Below are 22023 nucleotides of genomic sequence, written 5' to 3'. Positions count from 1 at the left end.
AGGGTCCAGCCTGAACCAACATGCAAAGCACCTTGTATTAAATATCACAGCTTTAGAAAGCGAAACGTAATGCTGATGGCAGATGGCACACGCTAGCTCAGGTTAGCGTAAATAAATAAACAGGTGTGAGGAAGGGGCTAAAATGAAGCAACTTACCCATGTCGAGGTGTTTTCTACTGTTCTTTGAGTTGACTTTAGAGCTGGGAACGGTGGGACTTAGTGGTGAGAATATTTAATCAAAACAGATTATCTCAATGACAATAACACTACATCAGGACATGTGGAAATACATCGTTGTTGTGTTCTAATCTCTACCGAAAAGTCCACATGTAAGACACATAAATCCCAGCTACAAACACAAAAAGATAATTTGCTTCAATGACGACCTCTATGGCAGTGTTCATCTAAACCAGGGTTGTCCAGACCTTTTGACTTGGGGGCCACATTGGGCTAAAAAATATCGGCGGGCGTCAAAAGCATGTAAAGTAACATACACACAAATATACATATATTTATATAAATGTGTATATACATATGTGTAAATATACACACCCGTGTGTGTGTACACGTATATTAATATGACGCATATATAATTAACATAATTGGATATTAAGAGTATGTGAAAGTAAGGCTCCTACCTTGTTTACTTCTGTGATGACCTCCTTAAAATTTTGTAATCAGAAATATCAAGCAGTTAAAATGTGTCAAACATGGATAAGTGTGGAGAGTTTTGCATTTTTCCCGTCATGCACTCTGATAGATTAAAATGGGTGTAATTTTTGAATTATTTTATGGTGTTTGGATGTTTTTCATAATATCCACAATTTTCAGTGAGCAGGTTGTGTTGTTAGTTGCATTTTTTTGCACCATGACTAGGGAAGGTTTTTTGGATTGTGTCATATACATAAATGCTGTGATATTACTGGAAAATCTATCAAATGTCATTGATCTGATTTACTCACATTGTCCACAAGATGGCAGAAAATCTATCTTTCAGTGACCGCCCGGTATTTAAGATTAATTTGAAAACATACTTTGTTGAACTCATGACGTCTCGCGGGCCAAATTGAAGAGGCTGGCGGGCCGCACTTTGCCCGCAGGCCATAGTTTGGACATCCCTGATCTAAACTGTGTTGAGGTGGTTCTTATGCACTGTTGTCATTTTCCAAATTCGGCCCACAAATGGTCCACTAAAGTTCATCTTTCAGTCAGTCTCCCTGGTGCTGCTTCTTCCCCGTCATACGTCGTCTCTGCCGCTTGCTGGTCTTCTTGGAGCCGACTTTACTGTCCCTGACGGCGGCTCTCTTGTCCGTCTGCCGGCCTCGCCCTCCTCGGCCTTCCTGCTTCCCTTTCCTCTTCCCCTTGCACGTGTAGGCGCTGAGTGATGCCGTCAGCGAGCGGATCCTGAAGCGTGGGTGACAGATGGTCAAAAGTCAAGCGGGTGGAAAACGGACCGGAATTTATGGTCATGGTTCATAACACGCATCCAATGTTTTCACCCAGGGTTTCCCCACATACCTGTGGCGGTTTGGTCAAAATGGTGTCATCCTATAAATTGCATAATCTGCAATGATGCATATCATTTCTTTAAAAAAAATCTAAAAAAAAAATCATCCATATAGCTAAAAACAAATGTGTTATTAAATACTTTTACTTCTCCTGTATTATTTTACTCTATTTTTCAATTGTTGCTTTGCTTTGTTGAGAATTGTACACATTTCTAAAGACATTGCCAATCATTTTAGTGACTTTTTCTTTTTTTAAACTGACTAGCAACAAATCTAGCATCTTTTTAGACTTTCTTTTATTGTCATTCAAATTTGAACTTTACAGTACAGATAAGAACGAAATGTTGTTGCATTAGCTCGTTGTAGTGCAGGATAAAAGAGCAATAAGGTGCAGATATACATAAACAGTTTACTGTATTTTACTGGTGCTATTGGAGATTGTACTTTTATTTAGAGACTTTACTTCTGTCCCTATGTTTGCGACGAACAGCAAGATTCAGGGCTGGACAATTAATCACATTTCGGCTTCTTACGATTATGAAAATATAATAATCGGGGAAAAAATAAAAATAAGCCGCGCAGCATGCGTGCAAATTCCGGAGCTTGTGACGATGAAACAGATGAAGAGCAAATGAGTGAAAAAAAGACCATGTCTACTAGAAGTTTGGGATGTCACCATTGTCTCTACTTTTTATTTGACACTCTAGTATGTCTAATCAAAAATCACTAAACTCAACAAAAATTTAAGTCAATTGATTTCCACATATACGGCGGACAATAAAACAGAACCTGCTGTTAAACGCAGAATATCACAAAATTGACATAAATGTAAGTGAAATGTTGTTATTGTGAGGACAAGGAACATTTATTTGGGGAATAATATGTCCGGTAGCGCTCATTTATCCCCGACACACACCCTAAACTAAACAATATCGAGACGGCCACTTGAAACAGCGACTAAACTACGAAGCTAAAGCCAGCAAGAACAATCCCTAAGCCCACAACACATCTCATCTGTTTGTGTTGTTGTGAACAACATCATCCATGTAACATTAATGTACAAACAGCAGTCATAACTTCAGAGACTTTCTCTTTTTTTACAGCTTGAAATGAGTCGCCTTTTTACTTGTCAAGCTGAAAACACAGCACACTTCTCCCCTTCACAATAATAGCGTAGTGCGCCACATCTGGTCTGACTGCGCTAACAAAATAAAGGTTTCAAAAAGTACCTTGCACAAGCATAATGCACTTATTGATACATGTACACAATTAATTATGCTTTCACCTAAAAACTGGTCAAAATTGTCCAGAAATGTATTGCACCAATAAATGTGAGGACTTTTGTATTTAATAAACATACATGCCCCAAAAAACACACACTCTATGTTGGTGTAAAGTGTAAAAGTTTAAAAACAATAAAAAATAAATGTTTTAATTACAACTAATTGTATAGTTTTGATACTGCTAGTGCTATTGTTATTTTAATTTTGTGTTACTGCTATTATTATTTAAAATGTGGTTTGTCAACGACTAATTTCTATCAGTTTTTTCTATATTTAAAGTTGAGTTTTGGTGGTACAATAAATACTCATGTTCTCAAATTAATGAATAATTGTGTAGTTAAACATGCTTACAATATCAATCAAAATAATTGTGATTATTATTTTCACCATAATCGAGCTGACGAGCCTGATCACAGCACGCGGGTACCGGTATATCACGGGTATATTAAAGTACGCTCCAGACAGTCCTGTGCGTCTTGCTTGCATCATCACAACATCCTGTTAAGGCAGCGCGGTTTCGGTGATCAAATTATTTTTTTTAAATGGTGCATCACTCGTCAATAGTGCGCAAATTATAGGCTATATGTGTATATTTATTCATTATTACAAAAAAATTAAAACAAATTTTAAAATAAATTATTTAAAAACAATATATATGTGTACCGGTATATATATATATATATATATATATATATATATATATATATATATATATATATATATATATATATATATATATATAATTTTTGAAAATAGGAAAAATAACATACAGTGTCATATAAGAATTGATGATATGGAGATAGAAAGGGTGTATTCAACAACATTTTTGGGAATCTATATAGATGATAAATTAAATACTTAAGACAAAGACGGCAAAAATTATTGCTGTGTTACATAAAATTAAAAACTCTGTAAATCAAAAGGCTCTTAACATGTTATATAATTATTTCGTACTCCCATATCTTAATTATGGTGTTGAGATCTGGGGTAACAATTACAAATCAAACATCAACTCTATGTTCTTACTTCAAAAGAAAGCGATTAGAATTGTAAATTATGCGGATTATCATGACCATACCAATGCTTTGTTTATTAAATTAAAAACATTAAAACTGCACGATCTTGTTTACCTCAACACTGCTATTGTGGCGTACAAAGCTCATAACCACATGCTGCCTGGGTGTCTACAGGAGAGGTTCAAACCCAGAGAGAATCCCTATGACCTCAGAGGTTCAGCTGTCTTTCAGAAAGCAAACATAACAACGAGCTTAAAAAGTAGATGTGTTTCTGTCAGGGGGGTTCAACTGTGGAACAGCTTGGATGATTCCTTAAAATGTTCCAGTTCCATTCACAGATTTAAAAAACACTTTAAGACCAATGTCTTGAAAAAATATATCACTCTTGAATCAACACTGTAGTTAATACTATGATCAATGTTAATTAAAAACTAAATGTGGGATATAAATAATAATGGAAGTATAATTGTTTGTATATAGTATATAATTGGTGCAAAGGTGTAACATGTGTACAAGGATATTTCACATGCCTTTACTGTGTATATAATTGAACTGTGTTTATGTTGTGTATAATGTGTATTTATAATATGTTGTATAATGGACATTTCATAATTTTCGGAAGTTAATCTTGTACTTGACATTGTTTATAGGGTTAGGCGCAATAAGTGTTCAACTTCAGCCTAAACCCTTTCGGTCTGCAACATTTTCATTTTCAATCTATGAATGTACAACTGTTTATTTTGTTGACCATTGACCGAAGAATAATAATAAACTAATTATTTATAATATTGTAATATTTTTCAAGTAAAAAAAAAAACATTTTTAAGAAGTGATGGCTTTTATTTTGCCGTGGTGGGTCGCCACGATCAATTACATGTAGGGGAAACCCTTTTACTGCAAAGAAGCAAAGTCTTCCGTTATTGATCAGGGTTGTCAAACTTAATTTACCTCAGGGCTGCTGGATGTCAAGTCGGGGTGAGGCTGGATTGCAGAAAGCATTCACTTCAGAATACCGTTTAAATCACGTGACTCCATTTGTTAACTACCAGCAGATCCAGACTGACCCTGACCTATGGTAGGCCTTAAAGTGGTCATGTTTTTTTTCCTACATGTATTTGTGGTCTGTAATGGTGTTTCTTTGGACCAAATTTTGCATTGGTTACATTTTACAGACCATCTTTAAGCCGCTGTGCGAATGTCTCTTCAGGATGCGCCGTTTTGTGGGCGGTTTTAAATTACAAGCCAAAGTCCTCCTCCAGGCCGAGCCCACTTCAACAGCGCCTTCTCCCTGCCAGCCATGTTGTAGTTTTTAGTGCATCCATAGCTAATCTACTGACAGATAAGTTCGAACTATATGCTATGTTGTGTAAGAAATGGCAACAGCACAGGATGCATGTTCATGTACAACAGGAGGCTAGAGAAAAATAAGAAGCTTATAGACTTTGGACTACAACTGGATAAAAGTGGCGGACTCGCGCAAAGCTCTGCGGGAAAACCTTTACCATAAATGGTATAAATACACAAAAACAGGTACCGGTACTCATACATAGTAAAACCAGTTAAAAAAGAAACAAGGGTAGGGATTAAATTAATAAAAATGAAAAAATGCTATTAGGGATGTCCTGATCAATTTTGACCTCAGATCCTATCAAATTTCAAGTCTGATACTTTGACAATAGATTGTAGGACAGATTTATAGCAAGTAATTAAATTAGTTTGCTCATATTGTTGTGAATCGGGTGATGTAATAAACGTGTGGTATTGAACGTTACTATTTTTTTAACAAAATAAAGTAGCGAGTGCACAGTAACTAAACACAAGCAGAAACTATTGCGTCCCATTTAAATCATTTACATTTTGACCTCAGAGCCTTTCTATATTTAAATACTTACTACCCGAGTTGGATAACAAAAACAACAACAAGCAAAAAAACATTTTGTAAATAAGAAATACAAAGAAAAATATTGATATAATCACTTTAGTATCGTTTTTTCACTGATACTACACTAGGTATCGATAGTAGACATCTGTATCAGATACCCATACTTTACACTGAAGCATTAGCAGTGAGCTTCTTATCTTATCCCGCTCAGTGTGTGTGTGTGTGTGTGTGTGTGTGTGTGTGTGTGTGTGTGTGTGTGTGTGTGTGTGTGTGTGTGTAAGAAACAGTTTATTTTCCCCCATGGTGGTGAGGGTTAGTATTTTAGAAGCGGCTTCGCACTGTGGCTAGACAACGCATTCTTTGCAGTTAGCTCTAAAACTAGAGCCAGTGTTTTAGCAAGACATTGAGCGTGCATCCCTTTGAAGGAATATTTCACGCGAGTACAATCTTTGTGTGGCAAAGATCGGTTAAAAGGCAAATATCGATGCCGTGATCGAAATCGGGACATCCTTATATCCAATCGCACTTTTCAGAGAAGTACTCTAACTTTATAAAACGCGACCTGCATAAGAAGTACAAGCTTACTTTTTGTTCATGACCGGATTGTAAGCTTTTTTGGGCATTGCCTTCATTGTCACCTCTTCCTCCTCGTATTCATCATCTGCATTCTCCTTGTTGACCTGAAAAGGACAGACTTGTGTAAAAAGGCGCATAAACAGATGCCATATTCTTACATGATAGAACTTATTTTTGTCTTCAAGGAAGGCAAGGTGAGCAATAAAAGATTTCAATATGCCCTTTTCCACCGCAGCAACTTTTACAGGAACTTCCCCACTTAAAGAAAGTTTCCCCTGTGCTGACAAGTCTACAAACCCCGTTTCCAAAAGATTTGGGAAATTGTTTTAGATGTAAATATAAACGGAATACATCCATCCATCCATTTTCTACCGCTTATTCCCTTCGGGGTCGCAGGGGGCGCTGGAGCCTATCTCAGCTACAATCGGGCGGAAGGCGGGGTACACCCTGGACAAGTCGCCACCTCATCGCAGGGCCAACACAGATAGACAGACAACATTCACACTCACATCCACACACTAGGGCCAATTTAGTGTTGCCAATCAACCTATCCCCAGGTGCATGTCTTTGGAGGTGGGAGGAAGCCGGAGTACCCGGAGGGAACCCACACAGTACAATGATTTGCAAATCCTTTTCAACCCATATTCAATTGAATGCACTACAAAGACAAGATATTTGATGTTCAAACTCATAAACTTTTTTTTTTTTTTGCAAATAATAATTAACTTAGAATTTTATGGCTGCAACACGTGCCAAAGTAGTTGGGAAAGGGCATGTTCACCACTGTGTTACGTGGCCTTTCCTTTTAACAACACTCAGTAAACGTTTGGGAACTGAGGACACACATTTTTAAGCTTCTCAGGTGGAATTCTTTCCCATTCTTGCTTGATGTACAGCTTAAGTTGTTCAACAGTCCATTGTGGTATTTTAGGCTTCATAATGCGCCACACATTTTCAATGGGAGACAGGTCTGGACTACAGGCAGGCCAGTCTAGTACCCGCACTTTTTTACTATGATGTAACACGTGGCTTGGCATTGTCTTGCAGAAATAAGCGGGGCGTCCATGGTAATGTTGCTTGGATAGCAACAGATGTTGCTTCAAAACGTGTATGTACCTTTCAGCATTAATAGCGCCTTCACAGATGTGTAAGTTACCCATGTCTTGGGCACTAATACACCCCCATACCATCACAGATGCTGGCTTTTCAACTTTGCGCCTATAACAATCCGGATGGTTCTTTTCCTCTTTGGTCCGGAGGACACAACGTCCACAGTTTCCAAAAACAATTTGAAATGTGGACTCGTCAGACCACAGAACACTTTTCCACTTTGTATCAGTCCATCTTAGATGAGCTCAGGCCCAGCAAAGCCGACTGCATTTCTGGGTGTTGTTGATTAACGGTTTTCGCCTTGCATAGGAGAGTTTTAACTTGCACTTACAGATGTAGTGACCAACTGTAGTTACTGACAGTGGGTTTCTGAAGTGTTCCTGAGCCAATGTGGTGATATCCTTTACACACTGATGTCGCTTGTTGATGCAGTACAGTCTGAGGGATGGAAGGTCACAGGCTTAGCTGCTTACGTGCAGTGATTTCTCCAGATTCTCTGAACCCTTTGATGATATTACGGACCGTAGATGGTGAAATCCCTAAATTCCTTGCAATAGCTGGTTGAGAAAGGTTTTTCTTAAACTGTTCAACAATTTGCTCACGCATTTGTTGACCAAGTGGTGACCCTCGCCCCATCCTTGTTTGTGAATGACTGAGCATTTCATGGAATCTACTTTTATACCCAATCATGGCACCCACCTGTTCCCAATTTGCCTGTTCACCTGTGGGATGTTCCAAATAAGTGTTTGATGAGCATTCCTCAACTTTATCAGTATTTAATGCCACCTTTCCCAACTTCTTTGTCACGTGTTGCTGGCATCAAATTATAAAGTTAATGATTATTTGCACAAAAAAAAAAGTTTATCAGTTTGAACATCTAATATGTTGTCTTTGTAGCATATTCAACTGAATATGGGTTGAAAATGATTTGCAAATCATCGTATTCCATTTATATTTACATCTAACACAATTTCTCAACTCATATGGAAACGGGGTTTGTACTTGTGGTGCTCGGCCACACATAAATGAACAAATGAATGTGTTCACCTGGTTTGCTATTCCTTCAAGCAGGTGATTGGAGGTGAGGTCGAGATTACTGATGGTTGTCACGGTGACCGTGTGGTTCGGGTGATCCACCTGAACGGACTCTGTGGTACTGGTGATCGCCTCATCCAGGTCGTCATCGTCACTTTCGTCTGTAAAGGAAAGAACTGGCATGAAGTGTGATTTCTAGGAAGTAGAACTCTTCTCCCCTCGACTCACCGAGTGCTTCTTGTCGCTCCTTCAGCATTTTCATGTATTCTTTATGCCTCTGGAAACAACCAACTGTTAGTTTACGTGCATCCTAACTCTTTTCACTCTCAGTTTACATGCATCCCAACTCCTTTCGCGTGCGCGACACCTACCTCGTTCCGAACTCTCCTCTGCTCTTCCTTGATCTTCTTGCGAATTTCTGCTATCGCGGCTTTCCTGCGTTCGACTTTCCTCTTATGAAAACCGGTAAGATACTCTCTGATGAGAAGAACGAAGACCACCAGTTTATCTGCTAAGTCAGCATGAATGAAATGTAAAAATCTGCTTTTTTAAAGAGGTGACTCATGATAAAAGGTGTTCTATCCTGAAAGCAGTTTTGGGATAGCTTCCTTTTTTGCTGCAGTAATATTAAAAAAATGGGAATTCACAACATCAACTGAATTATTTGGTCAGTTAGTCGTTTAAGTCAGGGGTGTCCAAACTTTTTAAACTGAAATATCAAAACACGCAGGGGCCAATACACTATATAGATTTTTTTTGCCTTTAGAGCTCTGCTCAAATTTGGTCTCAGTCATAAAAATGATTTTAAAAAGTTGGTTTTTTAAACATTTTTTTACATTACATTGCATTATTTTATGCCCTTTTTGTGAAGGAAAACCCTGTGTTGTTGTTTTTTGCTAAAACACAAAATATTCCCAATTTTCTCAAAAAAATATTTAAAGTCAAAAATTTGATGTGAAGTAACTGAAGCCTTAAATAGGTTAATAAATAATTCATAACAACATCGATTTTGATTAATTATTATTTCTTGAGCAAAGAGTTTTATAAATTCCAATCAAATGGATTAAAAAGGGTCTCTCATAAAGAAGTCATATATTGTTATTTTTTTAAACTTTCAAATCAATAACTTCAATATAATTTTTTATTTTTAAAATATGCAATATTTTCCCCAAAATATATTTCAAAGTAAAAAGGGAAAAGCGGATAATTATTATTTTTGTTTTACTTTAAACATTTGAGTCTCTTGAGCCATTTCAGATCCATCCGTCAATTATAAGTTACATTTTTTATAATTTGTACGCGGTAGAAAAATGGATGGATGTATTAGTATGTTTGTTTTATGCCCTTTTGTCCTAGAAGACTTATTTTTATGGCAAACACACAAAATATGCAATATTTTCCCCAAAACATATTTCAAATTAAAGAGGGAAAAGCGGATGTAATATTTGATGTGAAGTAATTAGAACATTGGGTGAGGGTTAGGGTTAATAATCCAAAACAATGATTTTGATTCATTATTATTTTTTGAACAATAACAGTTAAAAAAAAAAAAATCTCACTAAAATGATCAGAGATTCAAGTGTTAAAAATAAGTCATATCTTTTTCTTTTTTTTTTTAACATTAAACATTTGAGTCTCTTAAGCCATTTCAGATCCATTCGTCAATTATGAGTTATAATTTTTATGTTTTGTTTAAGTATGTTTATTTTATTCCATTTTTGTCACAGAAGACACAAAAGATGCATTATTTCCCACAAAAAAATTTCCACAGTGCAATATTTGATGTGAAGTAATAGGAGCCTTCAATAGGTCAATTGTTGATAACATTAATTTTTTTTTTTTTTTTAACAATGACAGTGTTTGATTAGTGTCAACGTTCTTTTTTTCGTTACATTTTATTTGTATGCTCTTTTATTCCACTTATTTATGTTTTTTATAATAGTATTTTTAAAATGTAAAAAAAAAAAAAATAGCCACAGGGTGCAATTTGGACGCATGATTTAAAAATGTACACTACAAAACAATGAACAAGAAAGTTTGATCATATTACACCTATACTGGCCCACGTGCACTGACTTCCTGTGCACTTAAGATGCGACTCTAAGGTTTTATTACTTGCGTATAAAATACTAAACGGCAGAGGTGTGGACTCGAGTCACATGACTTGGACTCGAGTCAGACTCGAGTCATGAATTTGATGACTTTAGACTCGACTTGACAAAATGTGAAGAGACTTGCAACTCGACTTAGACTTTAACATCAATGACTTGTGACTTCACTTGGACTTGAGCCTTTTGAATTGACATGACTTGACATGACTTGCCACTTTCCCCAAAATCCAAAGCTTAAAAAGTTATTTGGGAGCGCTCCGTATTTTTCATTTTCTTCGTCTGTCTATCAGCGTGTTATTCCTGTCAGCTGGTGTGCTGTCAGTACAACAGCCAATCAAATTAGATATACGTTGTTTTCATCACACAGCATTCATCCAATCAAATTGCAGGACAACCAATTAACTAGAGTTGTCCAACAACGTGCCAGTGATAAACAATTATGTTAAAGTTGGTTTCGTTCGGGTATAAAAACTACGACTTGGTCAACAAAAAACGAATTGCGGTATGCAAATCACGCAGTTCGAATATTACAGACGGAGACGCAACAACTTCCAACTTCGTTCGACATTTGAAGTTGCACAAAGAAGGGTAAGTTCTGAATGTAAGATAACGTTTATTGGCTAAGTAACGTGACTTTTATTTGCTGTGTAGTTAAATCAGTGAGGCTGCAAACTCACTGCTAACGTTATAACCATAGACATCTTATAAGTAGACGCAGCATCGAGCGCTACTGCCTACTGGCGCAGACGAGGCGCGTGGCCGCCATCTTGGAGTGGTGATCCGCTCCACTCAGTGCAATTAATTTGGCAGGAGCAATGAACTGTCAGCGCATTTAATTAATTTTACCTCACTGAATACGACTGATTTTCACCCCCTTTTTTGTCATACGTGTAGCCATGATAACAGACACATGTTTTGGCGTGTTTTATTATTCATAGTTTGCTTAACAGTAATATAATATTCTTATACCGGTACACTATAAATGACCAGACGTCCGAGATCAAAACTGGGAATATAATCCCAGAGAAGGGGGAAAAAAACGGTAATCTATTTTTAAATTGAAGAAACAATATGATTAGGTTATATATACATATGTGTGTATCCTACATAAACAATGTATGAATACATTAGATATCTATATATCTTAGGGACCTATAGACTGTATCTCTGTTGCTTCAGCAGCAGAGAGTTTATTCTGTCTTGACACTTTGTATTGATATTTTCTATTACATTCTTCCCTTAAATGATAATGTTTGCAGTGATTGTTTTATATGTATTATTTTATGTAAGTCGCTTTGGATAAAAGCGTCTGCCAAATACTTAAACATATATAAACACCTGAAAGTCTTCATATCAGCTAAAACCACCAATCTGTTTCACTGGATTCAGAATAAAACCAAATTCTGTTCAACCCAACAATGTTAGTATTTGAATATTGTTACTTGAAGACTGATTCCTGGTTACAATTATACTGTTAAGAAAGTATTGTCTTATACTTTGCCTAAAATGAGAATGCATCATAATCAGTGGCGGCTGGTGAATTTTGTTTTAGGTGGGGCTGAAAGTTTGTAAACAAACCCCTGTAGGGGCGTCATCCTCCCCCAGAAGATTTCTTTGTGATTTTCACATACAAATATTGAAGATCTTTGATCCTTCTCAACTCTGTGGTAATATTATTTTCATAAAATACAACCAATAGTACGTTAATGTTAAATCTCACTTGTGAAAAGTAATCCCCCGATTCCTATTTTCAACAGTCCGCTCATTTGAGCAGGAAAACGCTGAACACCATCCCGGCATCTTTGTTTTCTACCTTTCAACTGTCAGTTTAGGCTGCTCGCCGGCTCCTCATCAGCACTTCAAGATGGCGGCCAAATTGCTCACGTCACAGCAACCAATGCTGCGTCTACTTATAAGATGTCTATGGTTATAACGTCATTGCAAACACGGCAATCTGTTGCGTCCACTGCAGTTTGCTACCTTATTCATACTTTTTGTCAAGTGATTTTTTTTTAAGCAGGGTTTCATGAGGTACCTATACATAACGTTACGTTAGTCAATGTATCACACACAGTAACGTAACGTTAGACGGCAGTCAGCAGCACCGCATATTTTAGCCACCTACAAAAAGACAAACATAGTCAAATAAAGGTCAGTTAAAATGTATACTATATTAAGAATATGTGTACATATTGCATAGGGTCCTGACATCTAAAAAGTACAACTCTGTTCATTGTTATGTTCATATATTTGTTATGTTTTTCATGTGTACGCACACATAAACACACATACAGTATGAGATGAGATCAATGAGATAAGGTAAGAACAGGATAGAAACTGCTGTGGAACTAGTTACAATGCAATATGCCATTGAAATACAATGTTAACACTTTTGTGCAAATAAGTACAGTTGCACTTGTTTTTTTTTCAAATGTGTTTATTCTGTAAAGGAATGAGTTACATGTTTAAAATGACTGGTTAATAGTGCTATTTTGAAGTGCAATGTCAGCACTATCTTTTTCCCTGCAATTTCAAATGCACTTGTTTTAATAAATAAATACAGCGTTTTAAAAGCATACACAATCTGTGTAAATATATTAGTCTGTGGTTAAATGACTTGAAAGGACTCGAAACTCAAAATGCAGGACTTGGGACTTGACTTGAGACTTTCCAGTCTTGACTTTGGACTTGACTCGGACTTGCCCTGTCTTGACTCGGGACTTGACTCGAGACTTGAGGGTAAAGACTTGAGACTTACTTGTGACTTGCAAAGCAATGACTTGGTCCCACCTCTGCTAAACGGTGTAGCTCCATCCTATCTTGCTGATTCTATTGTACCATATGTCCCGGCAAGAAATCTGTGTTCAAAGAACTGCAGCTTATTAGTGATTCCCAGAGCCCAAAAAAAATCTGTGGGCTATAGAGCGTTTTCTATTCGGGCTCCAGTTCTCTGGAATGCCCTCCCGGTAACAGTTAGAGATGCTACCTCAGTAGAAGCATTTAAGTCCCATCTTAAAACTCATTTGTATACACTAGCATTTAAATAGACCCCCCTTTTAGACCAGTTTATCTGCCGTCTTTTTTCTGTTCTGCCGCCCTCTCCTGCGTGGAGATGTTATTAGGTGACCACAGATGACGCGCTAGCTGTTCAAAGTCGGGACCCGGGGTGGACCACTCATCTGTGCATCAGTTGGTGACGTCTCTGCGCTGCTGACTTGTCTCCACTCAAGATGATTTCCTGCTGGCCCCACTATGGACTGGACTCTCACACTATTAACTAGATCCACTCGACGTCTATTGCACCGGTCGCCCTTTGAGACACTTGTGATTTAGGGCTATATAAATAAACTTTGATTGAAGGATCTTTCTGTGTGTTTGCATGTTCTCCCCGTGACTGCGTGGCTTCCTCCAACCTCCAAAGACATGCACCTGGGGATAGGTTGATTGGCAACACTAAACTGGCCTTAGTGTGTGATTGTGAGTGTGAATGTTGTCTGTCTATCTGTGTTGGCCCTGTGATGAGGTGGCAACTTATCCAGGGTGTACCCCGCCCGAATGCAGCTGAGATAGGCTGCAGCACACCCCGCGACCCCAAAAGGGACAAGCGGTAGAAAATGGATGGATGAGTGATAATGCTAATCATAAAGCACTTGCAAAGAAAAAAGTAATATTTTATAACAGATATAGAAAGTCAGGACACACTTTCTTATTCAATAAAACGAGGAGAGTGTCTACACGTTTGACTGGTGAAGATAAAATGATACATTTTTAAAATCAAGTTGGCTAATCTTCCAATAACATTCTGCCATGCTCTGCAGTCACTCGCTAGTAACTACTCATGCTGGTCATTTAGTAAAGGTCACTTACTCTCTTTCTTTTTCGTCAAACGAGACGATGCATTTATTTTCCCTCTTTTTAGAGCCAGGTTTAAATTTGGTCCTCCTGGCCGCATTGTTGTTGTTTTTTCTGTTTTTCATTGCCTTATGAGTCTCCACACGTGAGTTGTGCTCCTGCTTTCGGACTCGCAGTGTTTTCCTGCGCGTCGGTTGTTTGTGTTCGACGAGAAACACGCTGGGTGAGGGAAAATGGGTCCACCTACCCGCGTTTATTGTTTAAGCTTGCGTAAATGAACAAATCTCTCTAAAAATCACTTGATAGTACGTTTGCTTAAATTTGCTAAACGCAATATTCTCACATCGTGTGTATTCATCATTTACGTCCACTATAAACACAAACGAGAAAAGGGAAAAGAACTTCCACATAAAACCCGGAAGTGGTTTTGGGTCACGTGATTGCAGCCCAGCAATGAATTAGTCAGTGGCAGTTAAACCTTGGGTGTATTGTATGTTTTCTGACTTTAGTAAACTTGAAGGTTTTCTTTGTGTATTTTTAATTTAAAAAATACGTCATAAAAGTCAATACACAATAAATATAGGGGTAAAAATTCAATGATAAATTTGCTTGGATCAAATTAGGAGCGTGGGGTGTCCAAAGTGCGGACTGGGGGTTAATTACGGCCCGCAGCTAATTTAAAAAATACTATTTAAAAAACATGGAAAGTGGAATAAAAGAGCAAACAAGTGTAATGTAACGAGGAAATGTTGCAATATTGACATTAATAACACAAAGCTGCCATGTAGGCTTTTACTTTAAATTTGCCATTGCTCAAAATATAATCAAAACTTGTGAACCAACTGACAGATCTGAATTTGATCTAGATATTATAACTTTAAAAGTAAAAATGATATAAATTGATGTATGACTTATTTTAACACTTTGAGTGAAGCCCTTTTGGATCCCGAGACCTTCTGTCAGATTTTTTTAAACTGTCATTAATCAAAAATAATAATGCATTGAAAGCAATGTTATGAATTATTTACCTATTTAAGGCTCCAATTACTTCACATCACATATTAAATTTTCCATATTTGGTATTTTTGCAATAAAAAACAGAGTTTCCTTTAAAGAAAAAAGGGCATAAAACATAAAATAAAAACTTTATGGCAACATATAGATCATATATTTATAGATATTAGAGCATAGAAAAAAATATTGTTTATGGCTTATTTTTAACACTTTATTGACTGGCATTCATTTGGTCCCAGAGACCTTTAACAGTCACCAAAATTGAGCTGAGCCCTAATAGTTTTAAGATATATGGAATTGATTTTTAAAATGAAAATATCAAAGCTTTAATCATTCAGATTTTGGAACAATCAGAATCAGAATCAGAAATACTTTATTAATTCCTGAGGGGAAATTTTAATTTTCAGCACAATCCCATTCAAGAAGCAGCAATGACAGAAAACAATGTCAAAATACATCGAATCTATATGTGGCAGCATATAAGGAGACAGTTATGTACAAGTTTTATTATTTTTGTGTCACATTGCACAAAACTGTGGTGCAATGATTAAAGTTGGAAACAGAAGATTCGCACTAAAAAAAATAATTATGATAACGATTATCTTTCATACTAACCACTGATTATAAACATTCTTTGTGAATGAGCTAATCTCTAATTTACAGTCTGAAGTAAAGGAACATTTGCCAGAATTATAACCATTTAAGTGAATAACAATGGCAGGTTATATAAGAGGTTTCCAAACTTTTTGACAACATTGCATTAAAAGAATTTGGGAAGGGGCCACAATTTAAATTATATATATATATATATATATATATATATATATATATATATATATATATATATATATATATATATATATATATATATATATATATATATATATATACATATATATATATATATATATATATATATATATATATATATATATATATATATATATATATATATATATATATATATGTATATATATATATATATATATATATATATATATATATATATATATATATATATATATATATATATATATATATATATATATATATATATATATATATGGGAAGGGGCCACAATTTAAATTAAATATATATATATATATATGCCAGTATGCCAGATTTTTCAATAAAATACTGGAAAGGATAGAAATGTAGTTTGTCTCTTTTATCCGATTATTAATCGATTAATCAAAGTAATAATCGACAGATTAATCGATTATCAAATTAATCGTTAGTTGCAGCCCTAATATATATATATATATATATATATATATATATATATATATATATATATATATATATATATATATATATATATATATATATATATACATATTGTTATAAATTCCCTTTGTCAGTGATTAAGATATAAGATAAAGTTCCCTATTTAATGTTAATTGTTGAATATAATTGACTATATTATTGCTGACGTAAACAAGTTACTAATGTAGTCATGCACCTTTAAGTTGAGTCTGTTTGAGTCAGGCAGTTTACCGGGCAGCTTTGTTTACTTCTCGGGGTCCTTCGGGCAATGTGTTGAACAGTGTGTATGTTAGAGTGTGCTTAGCTACTGCTGCTACAAAGTTATATATAAAGAAGTTGAAACGTAAAACGGTGTCCTTATTCCCTAACCGGAGTACGCTCACGGGTGAAGAGTCCCAGCACAACAACAACATCAGTTTATCCATATAGTTCTTCAATATTGGTCCTTCGAGCCGGATTGCTTCACTCGCAACGGAGAAATGGACACAGCGCTAACAACAGCGGCAGACGGCGGCGCACTCGGAGCAAGACAGCGACAGCTTCCAACTCGTCTAGAAAGCTACCAGGTTAGCCTTCCACAGTCCCTCATTCCTCACGGTGCCCGCCCGGAGGACCGAGGAGAGAGCGTTGGCGCCCAGCGGCTGCAGTCACTCAGCCTACAGACCGTGTGTGTGTATGGAGGATCAGCCGCACGGAGCGCACGCTATCCCCGATCGTCCATTATCGCCGGGACCGCCCGACAAGGTGAGCGAGTGGAACATGGCGATACATGCTAGAGACTTGCCCAGCCAGCTAACGTGCCATATGAGCCATCCATCGGCGGCGCACGCGGGGCGGAGCTATCAAAGCAGGCAGGGTTCTCCTGTCCTACGGCCACCAGCTATTCTCAATATGAGCGTCCCAACATATCAATCACCCTGGCTAAGCTGTCCAGTAGTTCACAGCACCCCTCTGTCACAGCCATCCAGCCTCCATCTTGGATCATATAGGCTGCTTCTGCATGAGACACACCTGTCTGCACTGCCACATACCACCTTTACAGCACTAAAGCTTCAAGCAGCAATGACTCCTACACCAGGTAGTAGACAGGAGAACTACACACTGACGCAGTCTCTGCCTTCAACTGTGACATCTGCATGGGCACCGTCTCCCCTCACTACGCTGAACGTTTCTATGCTGCAGACTACACCTCAAGCTTCACAAGCAGTGAGTTATGCCAGCCCACAGACATCAGTTACATCAGGCTACCCGTCTAACCAGCCTACCACAGTAATGATTAACAATGTACAGGAAAGAGTGCCACCAGCTGCACAACTGCAATACCTGCCCATGCAGAAAACACCAGTAAATCCAGCACCAGTGCAGCAATACACCCCACTCCTGTCCGCACAGCCAGTGAGGCAATACACCCCACTCCCATCTGCACAGCCCGTGCAGCAACACGCTCCACTGTTTGCACAACCGGCCTATCAACCCCCCCAGATAGCAACAGCGCCATATTCTGCACCACAGCTACCTGTTGCGGCTGGCACTCAGCCAGTTATCAATCCATTGCCCTACAGCGCTGCCACTCCCCTGGGGACTGTCTATCAGCCTCCATCAACCAGCGCTACACAGCCATTATACCAGTCACCACTGCCACCGCAGAACCAACAGCTGCAACTCTACCAGCCTGTGTCTCCGCCGTCAACTCAGCCAGCATATCAACTGGTGTCTCCCCCTGCTGGTTTCACTCTGCAACAGCCCCCATCAGCTCAACAGGTTCAGTACAGCCCCCAGTCTCAGTATACACCACTGCAGGTACCGTACACTACCCAGTCCCCCAGACAGCCTGTTCCAATACCTGAACTACCTAAGTTGGTGCACGACAGTGAGAGAGAGTTTGCTGACTTAAAAATGGCGTTAGATCACCTGCTCAATCCACACACTGAACTTTCTGAACATTACAAATACCGTGTGCTTATGGAACACTTGGTCCTGGATGAAGCCAAGCTAATAGCTCAGTCACACAGACATTATGTACAGCCCTACACCGCCACAATGCAGGCTTTGCAGTGACAGTACGGGCAGCCACATCAGTTGGCACAAAGTGAGATTGCAGACATCCTGAACTCTCCTGATCTCAAATCAGGACACCCTAAATCTTTCCAGAGCTTCGCCCTCAACGTTGACTTGCTGGTGGGAATGCTAACCTCATTGGAAGGGCCTAAAGGGATGGACGTGATGTCTACTGGCCATGTTGACCGACTACTTAGGTCAGCTTGATGTGCTCCCATTCCGTAGCGAGCGGCTAGCAGTGCGGTCTCGCCTGAACCAGGAAGCGGTGAGCGTCTTGGAAGCACGCACTAAGAGAGTGAAGGTTGGTGACACACTTCGCTACACTACACCCCTGCTCCGGGTAAAAGGTGCACCACCATTAAAAGCAGATGTTGAAGCTGTGATGCCAAAGCTACGCAGTACAGAGAGACGACTGCTTAAAGACACTGTCAAAGCTAAAATATACGAAGCAGAGATCCAGAAGCTTATAGATGGTGGGTGTGTCACAAAGCTCCAGGAGGCAGAGGGAAACCGCTCCAGTGAGTCATGGTTCATACCTCATCACCTCGTCCATCACAATGGCAAACATCGCCTTGTCTTTGACTGCTCCTTTAATCATGGTGGTCTCTCTCTCAACGAGCAGCTTCTCCCAGGTCCAACCCTCGGCCCATCTCTCATCGGGCTCCTCCTGCGGTTCCGCCAGCACACTGTCGCCATCAGTGGAGATATCCGAGCCATGTTCCACCAAGTTCGGCTTCTGCCGGAGGACCAGCCGTTGCTGAGGTTTGTTTGGAGAAACCTGCAAAGGTTGAAACAGCCCGACGTATACCAATGGCAGGTGTTGCCATTTGGTACCACGAGCAGCCCGTGTTGTGCAACATTTGCTCTGCAAAAACATGTCAAAAAATGTGCTGCAGGAAATGAAGACGTCCTGCAGTTCATCGAACAGTCTTTCTACGTGGACAACTGTCTGCAGAGCCTGTCAACGACTGAGTCAGCCAAGGACAAGATGCGACAATGTCTGGCCTCAGGAGGATTTGAGATTCGACAGTGGGCAAGTAACTTCTCATGTGTTGTCTCCCACTTGCCTTCCAGTGCCCGATCTGAAAGTACAGAGCTGTGGCTGCCCGAGAAGAGCAACGATCCACAGGAGCCGGCCCTTGGTCTGCGGTGGTATTGTCCATCTGATCGGCTCGGTTTCAAGCCAAAGCCTCCAGAGAGTGAGACCCCTACTATGCGGTACATCTATAAGGTACTCGCCCGCCAGTATGATCCGATCGGGATCATTATCCCGTACACTACACGGGCCAAGATTCTTGTCCAGAAACTGTGGGCAAAGAAGAGGAGCTGGGACGACCCGAATCTCCCTCCTGACATCCTCCAAGCCTGGTCCAGCTGGGAGAGAGAACTCCCCGAGCTGGCCAACATCTCCATCCCTCGAACTTATGCACCATTGGAGCTTGCTACTGACACCACAGAGTACACTCTCCACGTCTTCTGTGACTCCTCTGAGCAAGCCTACGGGTCAGTGGCATATCTCACCACAAGAACTAATGACACTGTCTATGTCTCATTTGTGATGGCAAGGTCTAGAGTGGCCCCAAAACGCCAGCAGTCAATGCCACGGTTGGAGCTCTGTGCCGCGCTGACAGGAGCCCAGCTGTCCTCCCTCCTTCACAAAGAGCTCACCTTGTGTATTGCCCAGACCTTCTTATGGACTGACTCCACAACAGTTCTCACCTGGCTGACATCCAGTGTTGGGTTAGTTACTGAAAACCAGTAACTAGTTACAGTTACTAGTTACTTTATTTCAAAAGTAACTCAGTTACTAACTCAGTTACTTACACCAAAAAGTAATGTGTTACTGTGAAAAGTAACTATTTAGTTACTTCTTCTACTTTTTGTTTTTAAAGCTCCCATTAATGCCCTTTTAGCCTTCATTTCAGTACTGTTATTGCACTGGAGAATAATACAATCTGTTGATCAACTTGACATGCATTTGCATCACTGAACTCTGCTAAGCAATGTGCTCTACATACAACACACAAAGACAAAGATATGTTTCAAAGGGCCAATTTATTTCAGGCCAGAACAAATTGACAAAACTATTTTAAATAGCTGCAACATAACATACATAAGTAACAAACAGCATAATAACACTAACACTAACACTAACCACGTTAAACCCAGATTCCAAACTAACAAAGGTCTTAACTCATTCTCTTTCTATGCCACTTCAATATGGAATCCACTCCCAACAGGTGTAAAATAAAGGGCATCTCTATCCTCCTTCAAAACCGCAGTAAAAGAACATCTCCAGGCAACTTCAACCCTAAACTAACACCCTCCCTTCCACATAATACCTCTTCGGATTGTAAATAATCAAATGTAGACATTTTTTCTTATACTTTCTGATCTCTCTCTCTGTGTCCACTACTTGCTATACATATCCTACCAAGTCAGTCCTACACTGTTTCAATGTCCATTTCTCTGATGATGCAATTGTTGATGCTGATTGTTGATGACAGAAGTGTTGATACCAACCAAACCAAACCCACCCCCCACCCCCCCATCCTCCATATCCCACACCCCGGATTGTAAATAATTCAATGTATATATCCTGATGATTATCTTGTGTGATGACTGTATTATGATGTTAGTATATATCTGATAGCATATATCTGTATCATGAATCAGTGGACCCCGACTTAAGCAAGTTGAAAAACTTATTGGGGTGTTACCATTTAGTGGTTAATTGTACGGAATATGTACTGTACTGTGCAACCTACTAATAAAAGTTTCAATCAATCAATCAATCAACAACATAGCTGTAAACCTGGCTTCACCTAAGGAAGGCACACGTGACATACACAGAGCCTAACCAGGCAGATTTGAATTGTTGTTTTGGGCAGTAGACGGGATCTTTGATCCAAGACACAACTTACATTTAAATAAAATGTTATTTTCTTTGTGCTCGACAAAAGAAAAGAAGTGAGAATATCTCATACTTGCCAACCCTTCCGAATTTCAGTGCCTCTCCCCGGGACAACCATTCTCCCAAATTTCTCCCGATTTCCAGCCGGACTTAAGGCACGCCCCCTCCAGGTCCGTGCAGAAAAAATAAAACAGTGTTGTAACCCTGATCCGGGCTCTTGTCGCGATGTTTGGTGGTCCGAGGAACCCACTGGAGGGCAACCTCCACAGTATATATATATATATATATATATATATATATATATATATATATATATATATATATACTGTATATATATATATATATATATATATATACATACACATGTATGTATATGTATATACATACACATACATCGG

General features: G+C 38.8%; 2 protein-coding genes across 2 annotated transcripts; one reads left to right on the top strand and one right to left on the bottom strand.

The window, feature by feature from the left end:
* Positions 1-216: 216 nt before the first annotated feature.
* Positions 217-14767, bottom strand: nol12 (nucleolar protein 12). The gene is made up of 6 exons (XM_061973560.2): positions 14389-14767; positions 8782-8887; positions 8639-8687; positions 8423-8571; positions 6275-6369; positions 217-1404 (listed from the first exon to the last, which is right to left on the bottom strand). The coding sequence occupies exons 1-6, from the start codon at positions 14496-14498 to the stop codon at positions 1209-1211; spliced, it is 705 nt and encodes a 234-aa protein (XP_061829544.1). The 5' UTR covers positions 14499-14767; the 3' UTR covers positions 217-1208.
* Positions 14768-19116: 4349 nt separating this feature from the next.
* Positions 19117-21747, top strand: LOC133615406 (uncharacterized). The gene is made up of 2 exons (XM_061973975.2): positions 19117-19229; positions 19334-21747. Exons 1-2 carry the CDS (start codon positions 19182-19184, stop codon positions 20471-20473), a joined length of 1188 nt encoding a protein of 395 aa, XP_061829959.2. The 5' UTR covers positions 19117-19181; the 3' UTR covers positions 20474-21747.
* The last annotated feature ends 276 nt before the right edge of the window (positions 21748-22023 follow it).

The sequence above is a fragment of the Nerophis lumbriciformis genome, linkage group LG22 (assembly GCF_033978685.3).
Source record: "Nerophis lumbriciformis linkage group LG22, RoL_Nlum_v2.1, whole genome shotgun sequence".
In the NCBI taxonomy this organism is placed as follows: Eukaryota; Metazoa; Chordata; class Actinopteri; order Syngnathiformes; family Syngnathidae; genus Nerophis; species Nerophis lumbriciformis.
This window is presented reverse-complemented; position numbering and strand designations above follow the sequence as displayed.